Source organism: Chrysochloris asiatica, unplaced genomic scaffold, assembly GCF_000296735.1.
Source record: "Chrysochloris asiatica unplaced genomic scaffold, ChrAsi1.0 scaffold00008, whole genome shotgun sequence".
NCBI classification, from domain to species: domain Eukaryota; kingdom Metazoa; phylum Chordata; class Mammalia; order Afrosoricida; family Chrysochloridae; genus Chrysochloris; species Chrysochloris asiatica.
Window position 1 is genome coordinate 38,608,729 of NW_006408526.1, and position 19,819 is coordinate 38,628,547.

General features: G+C 42.4%; 1 protein-coding gene across 1 annotated transcript in view; it reads right to left on the reverse strand.

The window, feature by feature from the left end:
• Positions 1 to 17,515, reverse strand: part of SCN3B (sodium channel, voltage-gated, type III, beta subunit) — a 34,133-nt gene extending 16,618 nt beyond the window's left edge. Inside the window, exons 1-2 of the mRNA XM_006833933.1 lie at positions 17,434 to 17,515; positions 2,607 to 2,770 (exon numbers count right to left, since the gene is read on the reverse strand). Of these exons, the coding sequence (XP_006833996.1) occupies positions 2,607 to 2,770; positions 17,434 to 17,488 (219 nt within the window). The 5' untranslated portion in view covers positions 17,489 to 17,515. The remainder of the gene's footprint in view (positions 1 to 2,606; positions 2,771 to 17,433) is intronic.
• Between the last annotated feature and the right edge of the window lie 2,304 nt (positions 17,516 to 19,819).

The window sequence follows — 19,819 nt, forward strand, 5'->3', positions numbered from 1 at the left end:
TTTAAGTGGAAACTGTCACTTTAAATTTTGAGGAGATCTGTGCGCATGTGTAGTAGAACCCTCCAGAGGTGGGAGTGGGGTATCCATTCACTCAGGCATCCCCTTTAATCACCAGAATGGAGGTGTGCAGACAGTGAGAGACCAATGGACTGATACCAAAAAAATGAATGTCCACACCTGTATCTCTGTGGTCCGTCAGGCATTCGTGGTTGTTCTGATCCTTCCCTGACTTGGTCTCTCCCAAGATGGTGGCTCTGGGAATAGCTGAGCATCTTGAATTAGAAAGCAATGGATTTCTTGATTCTGCTACAAATTCCCCTCACTGTAAGTCTTCCAATATTCTAAATATTCCTTTATATGTGGTTCAGAGTTCTAGCACCATCCCCTGAGCCTGCTTGGCCCAGTATTCTGTGTTGTTGGTGACGGAGCTCCTCACTGCACGTCTACCTGATCCGCCATATATATGGTCTTCAGGTGTCTTAGAAAAATGGAATGAAAAGACAATAGAATTTTCCCACAAACTTTTAAAAGTCCCCTTGTATAATTTAGCAAACACCTAGAAGTATTTATTATATTCCAGTGTGTTTTTTGTAATTAAAAACACAAAACAAAAAAATTTACAACCATGAGCTTTCCATATAATAATTCATATACATTTTGTTTCATGACATTGATTGCAATCCCCACAATGCACTAGCACCCTACCCGTTTCCTCCTTGGGTTTTCAGTTCCATTGGTCCTTCTTTCCTGCTCCTTCCTACCTTCTGAACTTTTTTGGGGGGCAAATGCTGCTTTTTGGGACTCATATGGTTGCTTATTCTAAGCAGTGCATTCCTCCTGGGTGTTAGTGTTCGCTTTATAGGCCTAGTGTTCATCAATGGAGTGAGTTTAATTGCAGGCTTGAAGGGTGTTGAAGGGCCATTTGTTGTTGTTAAGTGCCGGCAAGTCATTTCCGACTCATAACCACCCTGTATAGGGTTTCCAAGGAGCAGCTGGTGGGTTTGAACTGCTGACCTTGTAGTTCACAGTCCAGTGCTGATCCTACATTGCCACACCAAGGGGTTTTCACAAGTCTGTATCAGACCAGTAAGTCTGGTCTTTTATATGATTTTGAGGTTTTTTTCTACATTTCCCCCGCACTCTATCCAGGATCATCTATTGTGATTCCAATCAGGGCTGTCCATAGTGGTAGCTAGGCAAAATCTAGTTTTTCTGGTCTCAGGCTAGCAGAGGCTGAGATTTGTATGGTCCATTAGTCTTTTGATTTTCTTCATTTCTCTTTGCTCTGGATGGGAAGAGACCAATAGTTGTACCTTAGATTACCTCTCACCAGTTTTGAAGACCCCAGTCACTATTCACTAAAGCAGGATGTAGAACATTATCTTTGTGTACAATGTTACATCAATTGATATAAGTCCTTAAGTCCAGCTCAGGCATTCTTCTAAATACATTAAAAATGATAGCTCATGAATCCTCACAACAATCATATGAGATAAATGTGGTTTATAGCCCTTGTTTAGACACAAGGAAACTGAGGCACAGAGAGGTTAGGTAATTTTTCAAAGACAAGAAGCTAATATGTTGTGAAGTCAAGAAGAAAACCCAAGTAGTTATGCTCCAATCAGTGAAAGTATGAATAATTATTCTCTCCAAGGTGATTGTCAAAATACTGAGCAACCATTCCAGCATTGGCACCAACCAATCATAACAGCTATGGTTCTGGAGCAGAGTCTTGGAGGTTCTGTGCTTTGCCAGGATTTAATCCCTTAGTTTTAAGATCATGGAGAGGCCTAGGAGTTCCTAGAGAAAGGAGCAAAGTAGGAAAGGACAATGGCGGAACCACCAATGTGACTTGGCATATCAAATCTCCACTGGCAGCTATTTGTTGCTGTTGTGTTATACCATCAAGTTGATTCCAACTCAGAGTGACCCTGTATAGGGCTTCCAAGAGTGGCTGATGGGTTTGAACTGCTAACTTTGTGGCAAGCAGTCCAGTGCTTATCCTACAGTGCCACACCAGGGCTCTCTATCAAACCATATAAATAGTTTAGTCACTGATGTGACTGTACTGGGTGTATTAGTTGAATATCAGCCTTGGTTTTCTCTGTCATTCCACTGGGATTAGAAGAGTCAAATGATATGGTTTTAATGATACTTATTTCAATTTTTCTACTAATTTAATTCAAGTGGTTTCCTGCCATGGTGCTGTAGGATAATCACTAAACCATAAGGTCGGTTTAAAACACTCCAACCACTCCTCGGAAACCCTATACAGGGTTGCTATGAGTCAGAACCGACTTTATGGCACTTAACAACAATAGGATAGTGTGGATGATTAAATGAAAACATAGGCAAAGCTAGATAGCTCACTGTAGGACTGAAATACTGTTTATCTTGTTCTCTTCCTTTCTCCTGCTTGTAACCAGGAGAGCTTACAGCTGGTCAAGTGCCCTTCCTTTCACTGAGTCTGAGCTCAACTAAAGCTGTCAGTGCTTCAAAGAGAGAGAGCCAGTGGGCTGATAGATGCCATCCTCTAGACTCTCAGGAGTCAAGCAACAACTGCAGAGGTCAGCAAGAGAAAAGTCAGAGTCAGCAATCACACGTACAAGGAAATCTTTACCACCCTCAGGCTTGTAGAACCATTCCACCACCGTGGTTGCCTCCACCTCCTCCCTCTTCATACAGGAGATGCAGCGAAGCTTCATGTGTTCGCCCTGAACAGCCTCCGTCTCTGAGGGCACCTCCACACACACAGGGAAGCAGACACTGACTAGAGAGAAGGATGACAAGGAAGGAACAGGAGGTGTTGGGGAAGGGGCGGCAAGAGGAAGGCATTGGCAAGGGGGAGAAGGAGGAGAGATGGGAGAGACAGAGAAGGAAGAAGAATGAGACAAATTAGAAAATAGCCATTTGACTGTAGCTGTACCTTCATCTGTGCTCCCTGAGGGCACACTGTGTACGCAGTACTCTCAGAACAGACACCGAGTGAGATGAAGAGACACTGATGGCCCACAATTTAATGAGAGCAGTTTTCTAGAAGCAGTGTACATACAATACAGTATATAATTGAACCCTACCCTCAACAGACTTGGTGTCCAGATGAGGGTAAAGAACTTGCATGTGTGCATCATCCATCCATCCACCATTACCCATCCATCCATCTATTCAATCATTTAACATTACCTGAAAACTTACAGTATGCCAAAGTTGGATGAAGCACTAGCCATGCCCTAAAGGCCTTTATAATGTACTGGGGAACACCCACCCACCTGACTACAACTAAACCAGACCATGCAAGTGACATGTTAGTGACGTGCTCTGTTCTCAGAGGAGGAATCTTTCTGGTTGAGCTGGAGAGAGAGGAAGACAAGGATGATAAGACATGAGGCTGAAAGATAGGGCCCATGTTGTGAAAACCTTTATATGTTCTTCACAATATAAGGTACTGAATGTTTCAAAGCCAGGATGGATGCAATTATATCTGTATCTTACGAAAAATGAAGGTGATTGCTATAGAGTGGAGGACAAAGCAGCAACGAAGACGACAGTGAGCTGTTCGTTAAGTTGGAGCAGTTCTTTTTGCAGAGGAGAAAGAAAAAGCTAAAACTCTGGAGAGAGGTCAGCTTGTGAGGTACCTTGCATGCTCCAGAGAGGTTTGGACTTACAGTTCATGCTGTCTAGATGCTACTGACCTGTCACAAAAGACAAGCACCTCAGATTGCAAACTCAGAATGTGACAAAGAGGGGCAAGGCTGCCAACAAACCAAGTACAAATGTGGGCTGTGTTAACAGATGTACAGTGTGCAAAACAAAGGAGGAACTGTGCCTCCTCACTGTTCAGAACAAATCTGGACCACTCAGGATGTCACAGTTGACAAAAACAAATTGTTCAATGAGTACATGTGCACAGGAGAGCAAGACGGTTTCGCATCTTATCTATAGTCTGCAGGAGGACTTCCTGTCCCTGCATATGGACTATCTACCCAATAGAAAAAAGGACCACATCCAGGGAAAAATCATCAGACATATCCTCAGCAGGGAATGAGTCTGAATCTTGATTGTAGACCTGGTGAAAAAGACAGCATGACCTGCACAAACATTTGACATTCTGTCAAAAGAAGACAGAAGAGAGAACTTGGGATAGTACAGAGCCTGGGACACATTTCTTATCAAAGGACAGGTGGTCAAGATAAGCTGGTTCAGTCACAACAAGTTTGAAAGCAGAATAGGAAAGTGTCCTAAGGAATGTACAGTCAGATTATAAAGACAGGATAAAGATGGTATTCAGCAACTTAAGGCCAGGGTTTAATTTACTATTTAAGTTTCTGGAAACTCAGTTTATCCATCTACCTAATGGATGTGGCAAGGTCACAACAACAACAAATGGACTGGCAAGGTCAGTTTGAACCACTATGCTGGCGGTTCAAGCTCACCAGCCACTCCTCGAAAACCCTATAAAGGAGTTTTTATTGGTTGGAACCAACTTGACAGCACTTAACAACAACAATGGACTGGCACTGTAGGATAAGCACTGGACTGCTAATCCCAAACTTGGCGGTTTTAACCGATCAGCCAACCCTTGGAAACCCTATACAGGGTTGGTATGTATGATAACTGACTCCATAGCATTTAGCAACAGTAGAATTGTAAAGGAGTCCTGGTGCTTAATGGTGAAAGGCTAGGTGCTAGCTGTAAGGCCAGCAGTTTGAACCCACCAGCCACTTGACGATAGAAAGATGGAACAGTCTGCGTCTGTAAAGATCGGTGATGCTGGTCGTATGCTGTGGAGTCGGTTCCAACTATTAGAGACCATGACAGGGTTTCTGAGACTGTAAATCTTTATCTTGGAAACCCTATAAGACAGTTTTACTCTGTTCAATAAGGTTGCTATGATTCAGAATTGACTCAACAGTAGTGGGTATGTAATAGATTTGTCATAAGAAGTCTACGGAAGACTTTATGTGAACATACTTTATAAATGCATATTAAAATGTATCATTTTTATCCTTCATTTATTTGTACATTTAATCAACATATAAAAGGACTTCCAAATGTTTATGGAAAAAAATCCATTTTAAATTCCATTTTACCATGAATTTTTTGAAGCACTTTATATATATTGAGTACCTACTTTGTGCTAGGCACTGTTTTAGGTACTAGGGAAACAGCAGGGAACAAAGTAGAAATCATCCGTTCTCAGGGAGCCTACATTCTAGTAGAGAGGAGATAGAAAATGGTGGTGGTGGTTATGTGCCGTGGAGTCGGTTCTGACTCATAGAGACCCTGTACAGGGTTTCTGAGGCTGCAAATCTTTACAGAAGCAGAAGGCCTCATCTTTCTCTCATGGAACAGCTGGTAGTTTCGAACTGCTGACCTTTAGGTTCGCAGCCCGATTTGTAACCTCTATGCTACCAGAAAAGAAAAAAAATTGAATTGAAGTAAGTGCTATAAGGAAAAATAAAACAGAGAAGAGAAGATAGAGGAGAAGCCCTGTTGCTGCATTGGTTAAAAACTCAATTGCTCACCTAAAGGTTGGCAGTTCAAACCCACCAGCGGCTCTGTGAGAGAAAAAGGCCATAAATATTGTTGGTGTTGCTGTTATATATGCCATCAAGTCTGTTCTGACTCATAACAACCCTGTATAGGTTTTTTGAGGCTGTAAATCTTTACTGGAGCAGAAATTCTCATCTTTCTCCTGTGGAGCAAGTGGTGGATTTGAACAGTCAACACTGTAGTTAACAGCCCAATACGCAACCCATTATACCATGAGGGCTCCTTCATAAATATTGCTGTTGTTGTTGAGTGCTGTTGAGTCGGTTCCGACTCAACCCTGTATAGGGATTCCAAGGAGCAACTGGTGAGCTTGAACTGTCAACCTTGCAGTTCAAATGGCTTTGCAGTCTGGTAGAGTAACCCACAGTGCCACAACAGGGCTCCTCATAAATATGGAGAAGACATGCCAAAGAGAGGAAGCAGCATCTCAAGGGCCCTGGTATAGGAATGTGTTTGTAAGAGACAACAAGGACCTCAATGTGGAAAATACAGTGACCACAATGAGACTAGAAGGAGATGAGGTAGGAAAGTTCGACCAGGGCCAGATCTAACTGGAGGCTGGTCTTGTAGACCAGGATTAGGACTTTAACTTTTGCTTAGATTAAAATGGGGACATTGGAGGGTTCTAAGTGGAAGAATGGCATGAGCTGATTTTTTACAGAATTTGTAATCTGATGACCATGTTGAGAATAATAATGTAAAGGAGTGAGGGAGGAAGAATGGGGAACAATTAAGAGGTTGATACAGTGCGCAGACTGAAAGATGAATTTTCTTGAATGAAGATGGTAAAAATGAAGGTGTTGAGGTTTGAACAGAAATAATGTACTGATTTCATGTTCTTGTCTAGGTGAGAAGGCAAGTTCTGTAGAAGGTGGGTTGCTCTTTGTTAGGAACACAGTTAGTCCATTCATAGTTAATGGAGGGAGAGGGGAGATGGTACATAGGAAATCGGGATAGTGACTGTCCTTCAGTGTCTGCTTAATGCCACCTTCTCATGAGACCTTCTCCAATGGCTCTGTGTACTTCGCTTTCTCTGTTGTTGCTGTGTGCCATTAGACTCATGGCAACCCTCTGTATGACAGAGTAGAACTGTCCCATAGGGTTTCCTGGGCTCTAATATTTATGGAAGAAGCCTGGTAGTATAGTATAAAGTCGGGATAGTGAATGTGATATAGCAGAAATGTGAATTAGCCTCTCTCTTTCTTCAATTGCCCTGAAAGTAACAAGAACCCAAGCCCTCATCAGGGAGTAGGCCCCACTGCTCTTCTCCAGGCAAAAATCTAGTTTTAAGACATGAGAACTTTGGTCATGATATACTGGACAGTACATTGCAAATGTCCACAAATTCCATCCATCCCTGTTTGCATGCCCTTTGTAGTATTTCTGTCACTTATTTTGACTCATAGGATGTTTTGACACATGTGATACGATCAGAGGCTTGAAAAGGCCTTGCTTATTGAAAATGCTCTGTCTTGCTGCTGGTAACCCTTTCACCAAGCTGAGAACAAGCTTCTCTGTTGGAAGGTGAGAGATTATGTGAACTGAAGCCCTGGCAGACCCAGACGTCACGGACGATGCTCCAGACAAGAGTCCAGCCGCAAAGAGCTAGCCCACACAGGAAGAACATTCCAGTGGTTCACAGACCCATGACAAATTAGAATGTTGATTGTTTTAAGACACTATGTTTTGGGGTTGTTTGTTGTATAGCTATTTTAAAAAGGTATGTAGAGAGTCATCCCTTCCACCATCATTCTCTTATAGCCATACTTACTTGTGAATAAGACTAATGCTGCAGGATAAGGCACTGGACCACAAGGTCAGTTTGAGCTGCAAGGTCGGTGGTTCAAACCCACCAGCCACTCCTCAGAAACTCGATACAGGGTTGCTATGAGTTGGAGCTGACTCAACAGCAATTAACAACAACAACAATCAAATCAGTATTTATTCACCCTCTCACAAAATGTGTTCGCTTACTCTGTCACTCTGCCACTCTGACCTTTAGCTTTGATGATGGCTATGTAAGGAGCTCTGGTAGCATAGTGGTTATGAATCAGGCTGCTAACCTCAAGGTCAGCAGTTCGAAACTACCAGCTGTTCGGCGGAAGATGAGGCTTTCTGCTCCTGTAAAGATTTGCAGCCTTGGAAACCCTGTGCAGGGTCACTATGAGTTGGAACTGAGTCCACTGTACTTAACAACAACAACATAATTTGTATTACTTTATTACTACTAATATTGGAGTCCTGGTATGGTGCTGTGAGTTAACGTGCTAGATTACAAAGTTGGTTTGAACCACAAAATCAATGGTTCAAGCTCACCAGCTGCTCCTCAGAAACCCTATACAGTATTGCTATGAGTTGGAACCAACTTGATAACACATAACAACAACAATATTGTTGATGTTATGTGCCATCGAGCTAGTTTTTACTCATAGTGACACTGCATAGGGTTTCTAAGGCTGTAACTCTTTAAAGGATCAGAAAGCCTCATCTTTTGCCTATGGAGCAGCTGGTGGGTTTGAACTGCTAACCATATGGTTAGCAGTCCAAGGCTTATCCTACAGCACCACCAACACTTGTTTATGAGACAACCTCTTTACATACATTATCACGTTTACAGTGTGCTTACAACACACTGACATAAAGGTAGTAACATTATCCCACTCTGAAGTCCTGGTGTGGTGCTATCGGATAGGCACTCAGCCTTTAAGCTGGTGTGAAATGAAAGGTCACCAGTCCAAACTCACCAGCTGCTCCTATATAGGGTGGCGATGAGTTTGAACTAACTTGACAGCACTTTACAACAGCAACAACATTATCTCACTTTACATAAAGACAAAGAGCCTCAAAGAAATTAAGAAACTTTCCCAAGATCATACATATTTGACTCTAGGACAGCCTGAATGAAAAGATTTGCATTCAATCTATTACATTGTATCTGGAACACAACGTAAAGACATTGTGAATTTCCTTCTGTGCCACTTGTCTTTCTGGTCCTTGGTGTGGCACCGCAGGATCAGCTCTGGACTGGTACAAGGTCGGCAGTTCAAACCCACCAGCTGCACTCAGAAGCTGGGGCTGTTATGAGTTGGAACTTACTCAACAACATACAGCAACAAAAGCACCGACAACTATTTGTATTTCTAATTCTTTCAGGACACCTCCATGCGGTGGTGTCTTGAGAAAATGTTTAATAACTGGTTCTCTGGGGGAGGGGAGGGCCCAGATTTGTAGTGTTTGCCAATCCCTGTGGTATTAATATACACACTGTAGTTGCTGTCAAGCTACCAACATCATAATCACCTTATTGACATATGAACATGTTTCTCATGAGTGGATGCAAGCTGGCTCCAGTACTCATTGCATTAGAGTTGATTCTGACTCATGGTGAGTGACCTCATTGGCTATGCAATAGAGATGAGCTCTCAAGGGTTTTCTGGGCTAGCATCTTCATGGGAGTAGATTGACAGGTCTTCCTTCCATGTCACCTCTAGGCAGGTTTAAACCATACATTTTCAGCAGCAGTCAAGTGCAAATCATTTGTACCACTCAGGGACCCTGGTTCCAGCACTCTATTTCGATCAAATTTTTAATATATTCAAGAGGAGGCTGCATATGTGGCAGGTATTCAACCAATACTAATAAACTCCTGGGATAATCTTGGCTATGCCATTTGACCTTTAGTCTCCGCTTCAATTTTCATTATATTAATGGAAAACTTATGATGAATGAGGAAGAATACCAAAAGTGTCCAGGTCCAGGTGGCTTCACTGGTGACTTTTACCAAATATTTAGGGAAGAGCTGTCATCAATTTTACTCAAATTATTCCAGAACATAAAAAAAAAAAAGGATGGAAAACTTGCTACTGCATTTATGAAACAACAAAACCAGGGAAAGACATCAGAAAAAAAAGAGAAAATTGTAGACCAATAGCCCTCATGAACACAGATGCAAAAATTCTCAACAAAATCCTAGCCAACATAACTCAACAACACATCAAAAAAGTAATACATCATGACCAAGTGGGATTCATATCATGGATGCAAGGATGGTTCAATATCAGAAAAACAATAAATATAATCCACCATATAAATAAAAAAAGGGAAAGAACCACATGATCATATCTATTGATGCATAAAAGGCATTTGACAAAATCCAACACCCATTCCTGATAAAAACACTCAACAAAGTAGGAATTGAAAGGAAATTCCTCAACATAATTAAGAGCATATATACAAAACCAACAGCTGACACCATTCTCAATGGACAGACACTGAAAGCCTTCCCTTTGAGAACAGGAATCAGACAAGGATGCCCTTTATCACCACTCCTAATCAATACTGTGTTGGAAGTCTTAGCCAGAGCTATAAGGCAAGATAGGGAAATTAAAGGCATCCACACTGGCAAAAAGGAAATAAAACTCTCTCTATTTGCAGATGATATGATCCTATACATAGAAAACCCCAAAGACTGAGCAAAAAAAACTACTGAACTCATTGGAACTCATTCAGCAAAGTGGCAGGGTACAAGATCAACATACGAAAATCAGTCAGACACCACTATACTAATAATGACAGCACTGAAAAGGAAATTAGCTGCCCAAAGGATGAAATATTTAGGAATAAATGTAACCAGAGAAACAAAGGACCTATACAAAGAAAAGTACAAAACACTACTAAAAGAAACCAAAAGATAGTTACAAAAATGGAAGAATATACTATGTTCCTGGATGGTTGGTTGGTTATGTGCCGTGGAGTTGGTTCCAACTCATAGCGACCCTGTACAGGGTTTCCGAGGCTGTAAATCTTTACGGGAGCACCTCATCTTTCTCCCGCGGAACAGCCGGTAGTTCCGAACTGCTGACCTTGCGGTTTGCAGCCCGATTCGTAACCACTACACAACCAGAGCTCCTTATGTTCCTGTATAGGAAGACTTAATATTGTGAAAATGTTAATTCTACCCAAAGCAATCTACAGATGTAATGCAATCCTAATTCAGATTCCAATGACATTCTTTAAAGAGATGGAGAAATTTTTATATGGAAAGGAAGTGTCCCTGGATATACAAAGCACTGAAAGAAGAAGAGCAAAGTTAGAGACCTCTCACTCTCCGATTATAAAATTTACCACACAGCTACAATAGTCAAAACAGCCTGGTACTTGTACAATGAAAGATACATAGATCAATGGAACAGAATTGAGAATCTAGAAATTAGCCCATGTACATACAGCCAACTAATCTTTGACAAAGGGCCAAAGTACATTGACTGGGGAGGAGATAGTCTCTTTAACAGATGGTGTTGGTAAAACTGGAAACTGATATGCAAAAGAATTAAACAAGACCTTAATCTCACACCATGTACAAAAACCAACTCAACATGGAATAAAGACCTAAATGTAAATCACAGAATTATAAAGATCATCAATGAAAAAATAGGGACAAATTTAAGGGTTCTAGTATAGGGCACATGTAGACTATCAAACATTACAAGAATTACACACGCAAAAAAAGGCAAAATAGATGATTGGGACATACTGAAAACTAGAAACTTATGTGTATCAAAAAATTTCAGCAAAAGAGTAGAAAGGATGCCCAGAGAATGGGAAAAAATCTTCTGCAAGAACGTATCAGACAAAGGACTAATTTCTAAAATCTATAGGAAACTATAACACCTCTACAAGAAAAAGACAAAGAGCCCAATAAACAAAAATGGGCACAGGACATGAATAGACAATTGAGCAAGGAGGACATTTGGGCAGCCAACAAACATACGATCATTAGACACTGTTGTTGGTTGTTAAGTGCCATCAAGAAGTCCTACCCATAGCGACTCTGTATTGAGTTTCCAAGGAGAAGCTGGTGAGCTTGAGCCACGGATCTTGCAGTTCAAACGATTTTGCAGTCTGCCACATTAGCCCACAGCGCCACACCAGGATGCAAATCAAAACTACAATGAGATATTATCTCACACCAGCAGTAACAGCAAACTTCAAAAAAAAAAAAAAAAGCAGAGGGCAATAAATACTGGCGAGGATATGGAGGGACTGGGACTCTCCACACTGCTAGTGGGAATGTAAAATGGTTCAGCCACTCTGGAAAATGGTATGGCTTCCTCAGAAAATCAGAAACAGAAATACCTTATGATTCAGCAATTCTTTTAGTTGGTATATATCTACAAGAAACATGAGTCAGAACACAGATATATGCACACAAATGTTTATCGCAGCACTATTCATAATAGCAAAAAGATGGAGACAGCCTAAGTGTCCATCAGTAAAAGAATGGATAAGCAAATCTTGGTCATACACACAATGGAATACTATACTACTTTGAAGAATAGCAATGAAGCTGCAAACCACCACATAACATGGATGAACCTTGAGGACATTATGCTGAGTAAAATTAGTCAGTCATAAAAGGACACATATTGTATAAGACCATTATTGTAAAAAGATTAAGAAAAGGTACCCATACGAAAAGGAAAAAGATAAATTCTTTGTTGGTTACCAGGTGTGGGCAGGAGGGGATGGTACAACACAGGTTAGGGGATCATTACATCACAGCTCTGGTATTGGGGAGGGCACTTTACAAAGAAAGGGAAGGTAATACACAAGAAGGGGGAGGGGGTGGAAGAGCAAGGTAGATACAGGAACACTTAGGTAGGTTTGCATGGGCTAAATGGGACAGAGGTGTATGCTAAACCTTAGAACAACAGGACTCAGGGATACAGGGATCGAGGCATAGCCTGAATGCATAAAAGAGGGGAAATAATGTTAAGATGCTTGACTGCCTTATGGATATTGGTTTCCCTTGGCAACTACTGTAAAATAGACACTTGAGTGGGATAGAAAGGAATATCAGGAAACATAATTACCGAAAACCTGTAAAACCATCTTCAGCCTATAACTGATTGGAATACCTCAAAGGAGTTCTACAACTTGCCCAGTGAAACGGGCTTCTTGTGGAGCCCTTGTAGTGTATAGGACCTTAGGTGGAATCCTGAGCCCCATCCAGAACCTTCTGAGGTGAGACATTCCCATTTGAAAGGACATGCAGACCAGTCTGGAGTGGCTAGAGGAACAGAAGATACTTCTTGAAAAAAAGATGTGCAGGAAAAACAAAAAACAAAAACAGCAGTCTGATTGGCTACTACAAGAACAAGCAAGTTGTTCTCTGGGGAATTATCAAGGCAAGCAATCAAGTCCTTTCAGGACAACTACCCCCGCTCCAAGACTGAAACTCAAAAGGAACACATGAGCAGGCATGCAAGTTTGCTGGTGACTGTGTTGGTCTACTTGTGAGCAGAAGAAGGGGAAAAGCAGCAATGAAGATATGGGCTGAGTTCAACCATGTTACATAGACTACTGTCGACCTTGCAATGAGAGAGAGAAGAGGAAGGGCTGGTTGGTCCAAAGTGTGGTGTGACTTGGGGACTCTTGAGCCCATGGACACTGACCTAACCATGGAGGACTAGAGCTGAGAGTGAAGCATCTAGCTGATATGAAGTGGGGGGAGATGCACAAGAACACCTAAACTTGCAGATAGTATTCATTTGATCTAGCTTCGATAGCTTGATGATTAGAACTCAACTAGTAGATAATAAAGAAATTTGAGAAAGGAAGCAAGTGTAAATTGCTACAATTTGATGAACTTGACCTATACTTGTGTAAGTAGTAGCTCAAAACCAACCAAGAGGGAAGGACTATTCACATCAAGGATCAAACCTGGCCCTCTGTACACAGAGTTGATAGGGATGGGCAACTTAAGCATTGACTACCTAAAATCGGGGTAGAGGAGAGTTATAAAGGCCACAAAGTAGCTGGTTTACAAGCTTCCAAGAGGGAGTTTAGTTTCAGAGTGTGCTAGGGAAGGTAGAATCCCCACTGAATAGTTTTCATCTTGACTTGATGCGTCTGGTGATAAGAGATAGGGATAGGATTCATTTGATTCAATAGTGAGTAATTGTTATCAGGCCTAATTGTGATTGTCACAACTGTAAAGGTAGAAGCTTTGTAACGAAAAGGGGGAGTAGTTAATATTACATTCCAGGAACAGAGGACCCTACGACCATCAAGAGAAAAGAGCACAAGCGGAATGTGGACCCTATCCAGAGAAGCAGGGACACCAGAGACAGAGGCAGAGGTGATGACATAGAGAGATTGAGCAGCTGAGGACTCTAGACTCATGGAAAGAGAAAAGTTGTGTGCTGGTGGCCAGGTGGCTGGCTTCCAGAATGTGCCCTTTGGTTGTTTAAACGATTATGTATTCCTGTGTGGTTAAAAACAAAAAAAAATTTTTTGTACATCAGAAAAGGAGGGGGGGGTTCTTGATAAAAGAAACAATCTATGATGGTTTGGGAAGGAGGAGGAAATTAGTCATGTACTAGAGGGTAGACATGCATTGATATGGGTGATGTGGCAGGCAATATACAAATGGAGGGAGGTTGCCAAGAGACACAGGGAGGAATGCAGTGGTTAAAGTGAATAGAGGTCAATGCTGTTAACTATTAGTGCAAGGAGGGGATTGCAACCATGTAATGAAGCAAAGCATATGATTTGTTGAATGTAAAATTGATGATCTACTCTGTAAACCTTTACTCAATCCACCATAAAAAGTTTAAAAATAAGTAAATATAATAATCATAATAATAAAAGAAGGAAGCATATGGTAGTTGTATCTACTTGAGGAATACCAGTATCAGTTGCTGTCAAGTCAATATCGAGTCAAGGAAACGTCATATATGTCAGAGAACAGTATTCCATAGGGTTTTCATTAGTTTATATATATTTATAAAATTTTTGGAAGTAGAACACCAAGACTTTCTTCCTAAGTGCCTCTTGGTGGACTAGAACCTCCAACCTTTCAGTTGGCAGCTGCACACATTAACCATTTGCACCACCCAGAAATTCCCACTAAGGAATAGCATCAATTTACTATAAGGTGAGTTGTAAACCATATTGAACCATCTCCTCTATGATCCCTAAATCTTTCTTTTGTTTGGGCCTTGCCAAATCTCCCTACTTAAACCTGCTCTACAATACCTTCCTTTCAACCAAAATAATGAAAGCTTGGGTTAAAATGCAAATACTTTCTAAATGTGGATAATATATAAATCTGCTTTTAGATACTAACATACTGAAATGACTTGATCTGTTACACAGCAGGATATTGAAGAAATGAGATGCAGGATGGCTAGAAGTGAAGATCTGGGTATGGCTAGAAGGAAAGACTGGGGAAGAAGAAGATAAAAGGTATTAGGTTCCTAAAGGATGAGGGAGGGTCTAGAGAAGACAATTGGGGTTGGGGTGGATCAGCATCAAGATGGGAAGACAGATGTTAACATGTCAGTTTTACATAGCATTACTTATGTCCATCAGATGCACTAGAATGTGCACTGAAGACTGAAATCAGGAGACAAGTGTTCTCAAGCAAGTCCTTTATCCCCCTGAGCACATTTCCCATCTCTAAACTGGAAACAACACTGCCTCCTATTACTATCTCAGGGGGATCATAAGAAGTCATGAGTTGAAAATTGCTTTATAAACAGTAAAATATGAGACAAGTGTACTTTTTTTTTAAAAAAAAAGAAGATATGTTTCATTAAAGGCAACAAGAGAACATTTTTAGTATGTGTAAAAGATAGAGAAGACTCTTTCCATTCATAATGGGTATCATGTGAGAAATACAACTTGGGAAGGAGGACTGCAACTAAACGCAATGTTTTCCAATACTGGAATTGCACACAACTAAAATGAAATGGTGTATGTGGAACAGGACTCTTCCCTAACATTTAACAACTAGCTTTTCCTGAACCATCTTTCACTTCCTCTGCAGCTTTGGGGTTTGGTGATCTGATGTTCAGATTACAAAGCAGTTAAGGCAGAACAAGGATGTTTGTAATATGTACACTTCTTCTAAAGGTTTTTTTAGCTTACACAGGAGGTTGTAGGGTGCCATCCGGCACACTGCCAATTCTAGCAATAATCTGTAAAAGTTTCCTACCATTCAGTGTTGGAGCTGCAAGGGATGTTAAAGACACTCTGTTCCAACTTCCGTCCTTTACATATGAGCAAGCTGAGACTCTGAGACTGACACATAGGGATCTAGTGGCAGAACTAAGATTCCAAGCCAGGCTTCTTAAACTAGGATATTCTCGCCATAACAATCCAGGCACGGATCCTAAAAACTTAGGTTAGGAAATATTGGGACCTAAGGAGGGTATTCATGACTCTGAAGAATATCAGCCCAATTCTTTCTACAACTTTGTCTTCCATTGTTTTTCCTATATTCTATTCTATCCAGTCACACTAATCTCTCCTAAGCCTCATATCCCTAGCCTTCATCTCCCCTGGGAAAATCTCAACCTTAAATCTTCAAAGCAGGTGAGATCATTGCCAACCTATTATGTCTGCTTCATCTCTAGGCTTGCTCTACTCTACTGGGGATGGATGGCAGTGAATCTGCCCTTGGGGCTGACATTACTTTCCCTCCTTGGCCTCCCCAGTCCATCAAGCATTTTGTTCCACAGGAAACTTGGCTCTGCCTCTGGTCACATGCAAAATCCAGATAATGCCGGCAGCCAGAGTCAGTCCTGGAGGCTTAATACTAAGGCAAAGAGACAATTCTCATCAGCAAGTCTGTCACTACACAGGGAGAATGAGTTTCATGTGAATCACAGAAACATAATCCCACATGCTTAGTTTCAACAAGGCAGGTGGTCATAATCACACTGAATTACCCTGGTTATTTATTTTAGCATGGAGGAAGGTAGAACAATGTATCAACTGAAGAGAACCTATATTTGATGTAAGGAACTAAGCAAAGACACCAAGGCAGAGATGCCTAAACCTACACACACATACACACACACACAATTATATCCTCACCGATGATTCAGATGCCTACAGCAACCTGTTCAGACACATATTAACACACATCCAGACACTGAGAGATACACTGGCACACAGTAAAACATTCTAACACTTCTTTAGATATTATTATGTAGACTCATTAAGTCCCTTTTACATATATTCTAGAACCCCATACCTAGGATAGCCTATCTCTGACACCATCCTAGTTTAGCCTTATAGTAGCAAGTGTGAAGCTCCCTTATTTGGAGGGAGGTCACCTCAGCCTTTCACAATAGGCAAACAAGAGTCTATTCATCTTCAAAGGTAAAGCATCCAGCTCTACAAACACCAAAGCACCTTAGTGACACATGTTCATGAAAAAAAAAAAGAAAGAAAAATAGATCCAAGTTCCAGTTTCCTGTTTATTTAATACAAAGCAGCAAATAGCTGAAAGTTGTTTGCCCATTTATGACTCAAATGAAGCAGATGAATCTACAGTGAAAGCATTTTTTACTCTCAAAATGCTTTTACTTATTTCTATAGCTATCTAAATATATGTACATTTCATTGATATTGATTTAAATCTTTATTAAAATCTAGTTTGGGTTTATTTTATAATATAAGGGAACTAATTTGAAGATCCAGGAAGGTTTCCAGGAGTATTGTCTCCTCATTAAGAATGAGATGAAACTGCAACGAGATTTTTTATAATGAACGTGATTGCATTCTCTTTCGGCAAAGGGAAAGGAACAACAACAACAAATGCTTTGGAATGGTCAGGAAACTGGAGGAGAGGTAGAAAGACCAAAGGAGGATGGGGAATTGGGGACTAAAGTGGCAGGGCGGAGGCGTCTTTCCTATCTCAGAATCCCAGCTTTCATGGAATTCCTATGAATTTTTCCTTGTCTACCAGAGATGCACAGAGAGAAGCTAACCGGAGCTCCTTTTTTTTTTTTTTCTATTAACGACAGCAATAGATGGCTAGCATTATTACTGTTATCTGCATCTTGCACGGCGGATGCTGGTACTTACCCCAGTAGACGAGCACCAGGGAAGTCAGGGAAAACAATCTGTTCAAGGGAGGCATCGTTTTCAGCTAGTGGCTTCCGGGACTAAACAGAGATTCCCTTGGTCAAGGACTGCGCCCTCCCAGATACTTTCGAGGAAACCCTTCGGGACGATCTGCCCCCAGAGGGCGACTTTTGGACCGACTGTAGGGCTAAGTGCCGGAGACTGGGAAGGCTTTGCGAACCGTAGAAGGCTGACGGGAAGTTTCAGCTTGAATCTACCCTAATCGACCGCCACAATTGGATGGAGAGGCTCAGCAGCTCTTCCTGAACCTGTGGCCCGGCTCCCTCTCAGCACCACGGACAGTATCTTCCCCGCCCACCCGGAACTTCAGATTTCACTTAGCTGCCTGCCCTCGCTCGTTTGCGCTTAGCCTGGAGCAGCGCAAGCACTAGGTGGCTCTGCTGTCGAAGTGGTTCATGTTTATCCACGGCTCTTCCCTTAGGAACAGCGACGCCCGGGCCCAAATCCACCTAAACCCAAGAGCTCCGGCTGCATCCGCCCCGGCTGGGTTCTCCGGTTGGGCGTGTCCCCCGCACTCGAAGCCACCAGGTCTGGAGAAGTCGCTCCACGTCGGTCCCGTCCACACCCGTCCTCGGTTCCCCTGAGACGACCGGAGGAGTCGGGAAGGAGGCGGAGATTCCCGTCTGCCAAACGAACTCAGAGGAGGGGTGATGGGTGGGAAGCCCCTTCCCCGGAGAGCGTCCCCGAATCCTGCAGTGCTCCAACCCTCGGTGGCCAGTGACCAGCTGCCCCCTTGCAGGCGCCCAGGTAGTGGTTGAAGGGTCCGCCTTGTCATGCGCAGGCAGCTCTCCGCCCACTCCCCCGCCGCCACCAAAGACCCACCCCCTCACGCACACAACTCCCCACCCCCAAACAGGCGTGCCCTTTCCCAGGCCAAACCCGGTCTGGAGCGGGTGGGGGCGCGGAGCCCTGGGCGGTGCAAACGCCTCCAGCTTCTGAAATCTATTTGCTCTCACTGGGTCTCCCTTTCACGCCTCCACACCTCTTTCAAGCACCGGTGCACTTTGTCCCACATATTCACACCCTCCAGGCAAACCCACTCCTGCTCCAGCACAGACATACCTGCCTCCAGCTCCGGGAAGGAGAAGGCCCATCCTCTTTTCTGGCAATGATGTCATCTGCAATAGACACAGTACATGGCTTCTGGCTTCTCTCCCTAGACCCATCGCCTCCTGTTCTCCCTGTCTAGCCTTTGTCTGGCCTTGATTAATTGACTTAGGCCACACCGAATGCAACAAGATAATTCCCGCTTAGGTGAAGTGGGAGTAGGAGTGGCGTTCCAATGTTCACCTCATCTCTCAGTGGAGTGAGCCAAACGTCAGTCCAAGAGCAGTGTTGGGGATGGTGGCAAAATAGGTCTCTTGCCTTCCACTGGTTCTTTGCAATCCTTCCTCTTGTTCTAACCACTTCTATTATTGCTGTTGTTGTTATTTAAAAACAGATTGTGGTTTGGCCCCTTCCAGTTATTAGTCACTCCCTAGCTCTAGCAGCTGTTTTAGACTCCCCTACTCCATCCCCATCTCTGGAAGGGAAACCTGAGCCTTTAAATTCAATTACAAGCTCGAAATGACATAACAGATTAGGAATGCTTGGAACTGAAATGAAAGATTAATACAAGAGCCTCTCTCTCCGCTCTTTTCATCCCTTGCTCCCTTTCCAAAAGAGGTAGTTTAACTAACACTGTTATTTCAAAGGGAACCACAGCACAACAGCTGATTGTAAGTGAACCAGCAGCCGGAAAATTTCCTTCTTAACATATCATAGAGCTACAGAATGTGCCCAGTATCTGATCCTCTTCCTGAGCATCCAATCACTAGCCCATAAACTATGCTCTTTTGGAGACAGTGCTCAAAGTCCTCGAATGAAAAGTTAACATTGATTTAACTCAATCCCTTTCCAGTTGGTGAAAAACAGCATCCCCGAGAGAGGGTTTGCTCCTTCCCAGAGAAGGGCCCTTACTACTTCTATTACTTAAGGAAGTTATTTGTATTCCAGTAAGTTCTTACACAAGGAGCTCTGGTAGCCTGCACCTCTCCTACCTCCCCAAACTCCATTAAGTAATCCCAATGTTGTTTTCTCGGAGACCCTATGAGACAGTGCGGAACTCCTATTTAGTGTTTTCAAGATTAAATCCTTTCCCTATTGGTGAGTTTGAACCTAGCTGTCTAGCACTTAACCCATACCGCCACCAGGGCTCCTTGGACTCAATGGCCGTGGGTTTGGATTTTTAACAAGGTTTTCTGAAGCAAAATACACCTCTTAACTCTCTAAAAGAGCTTTGCTTCCTTACTCTCACTCTAAGACTTTTTTTGTTTGGTGCTAAGCT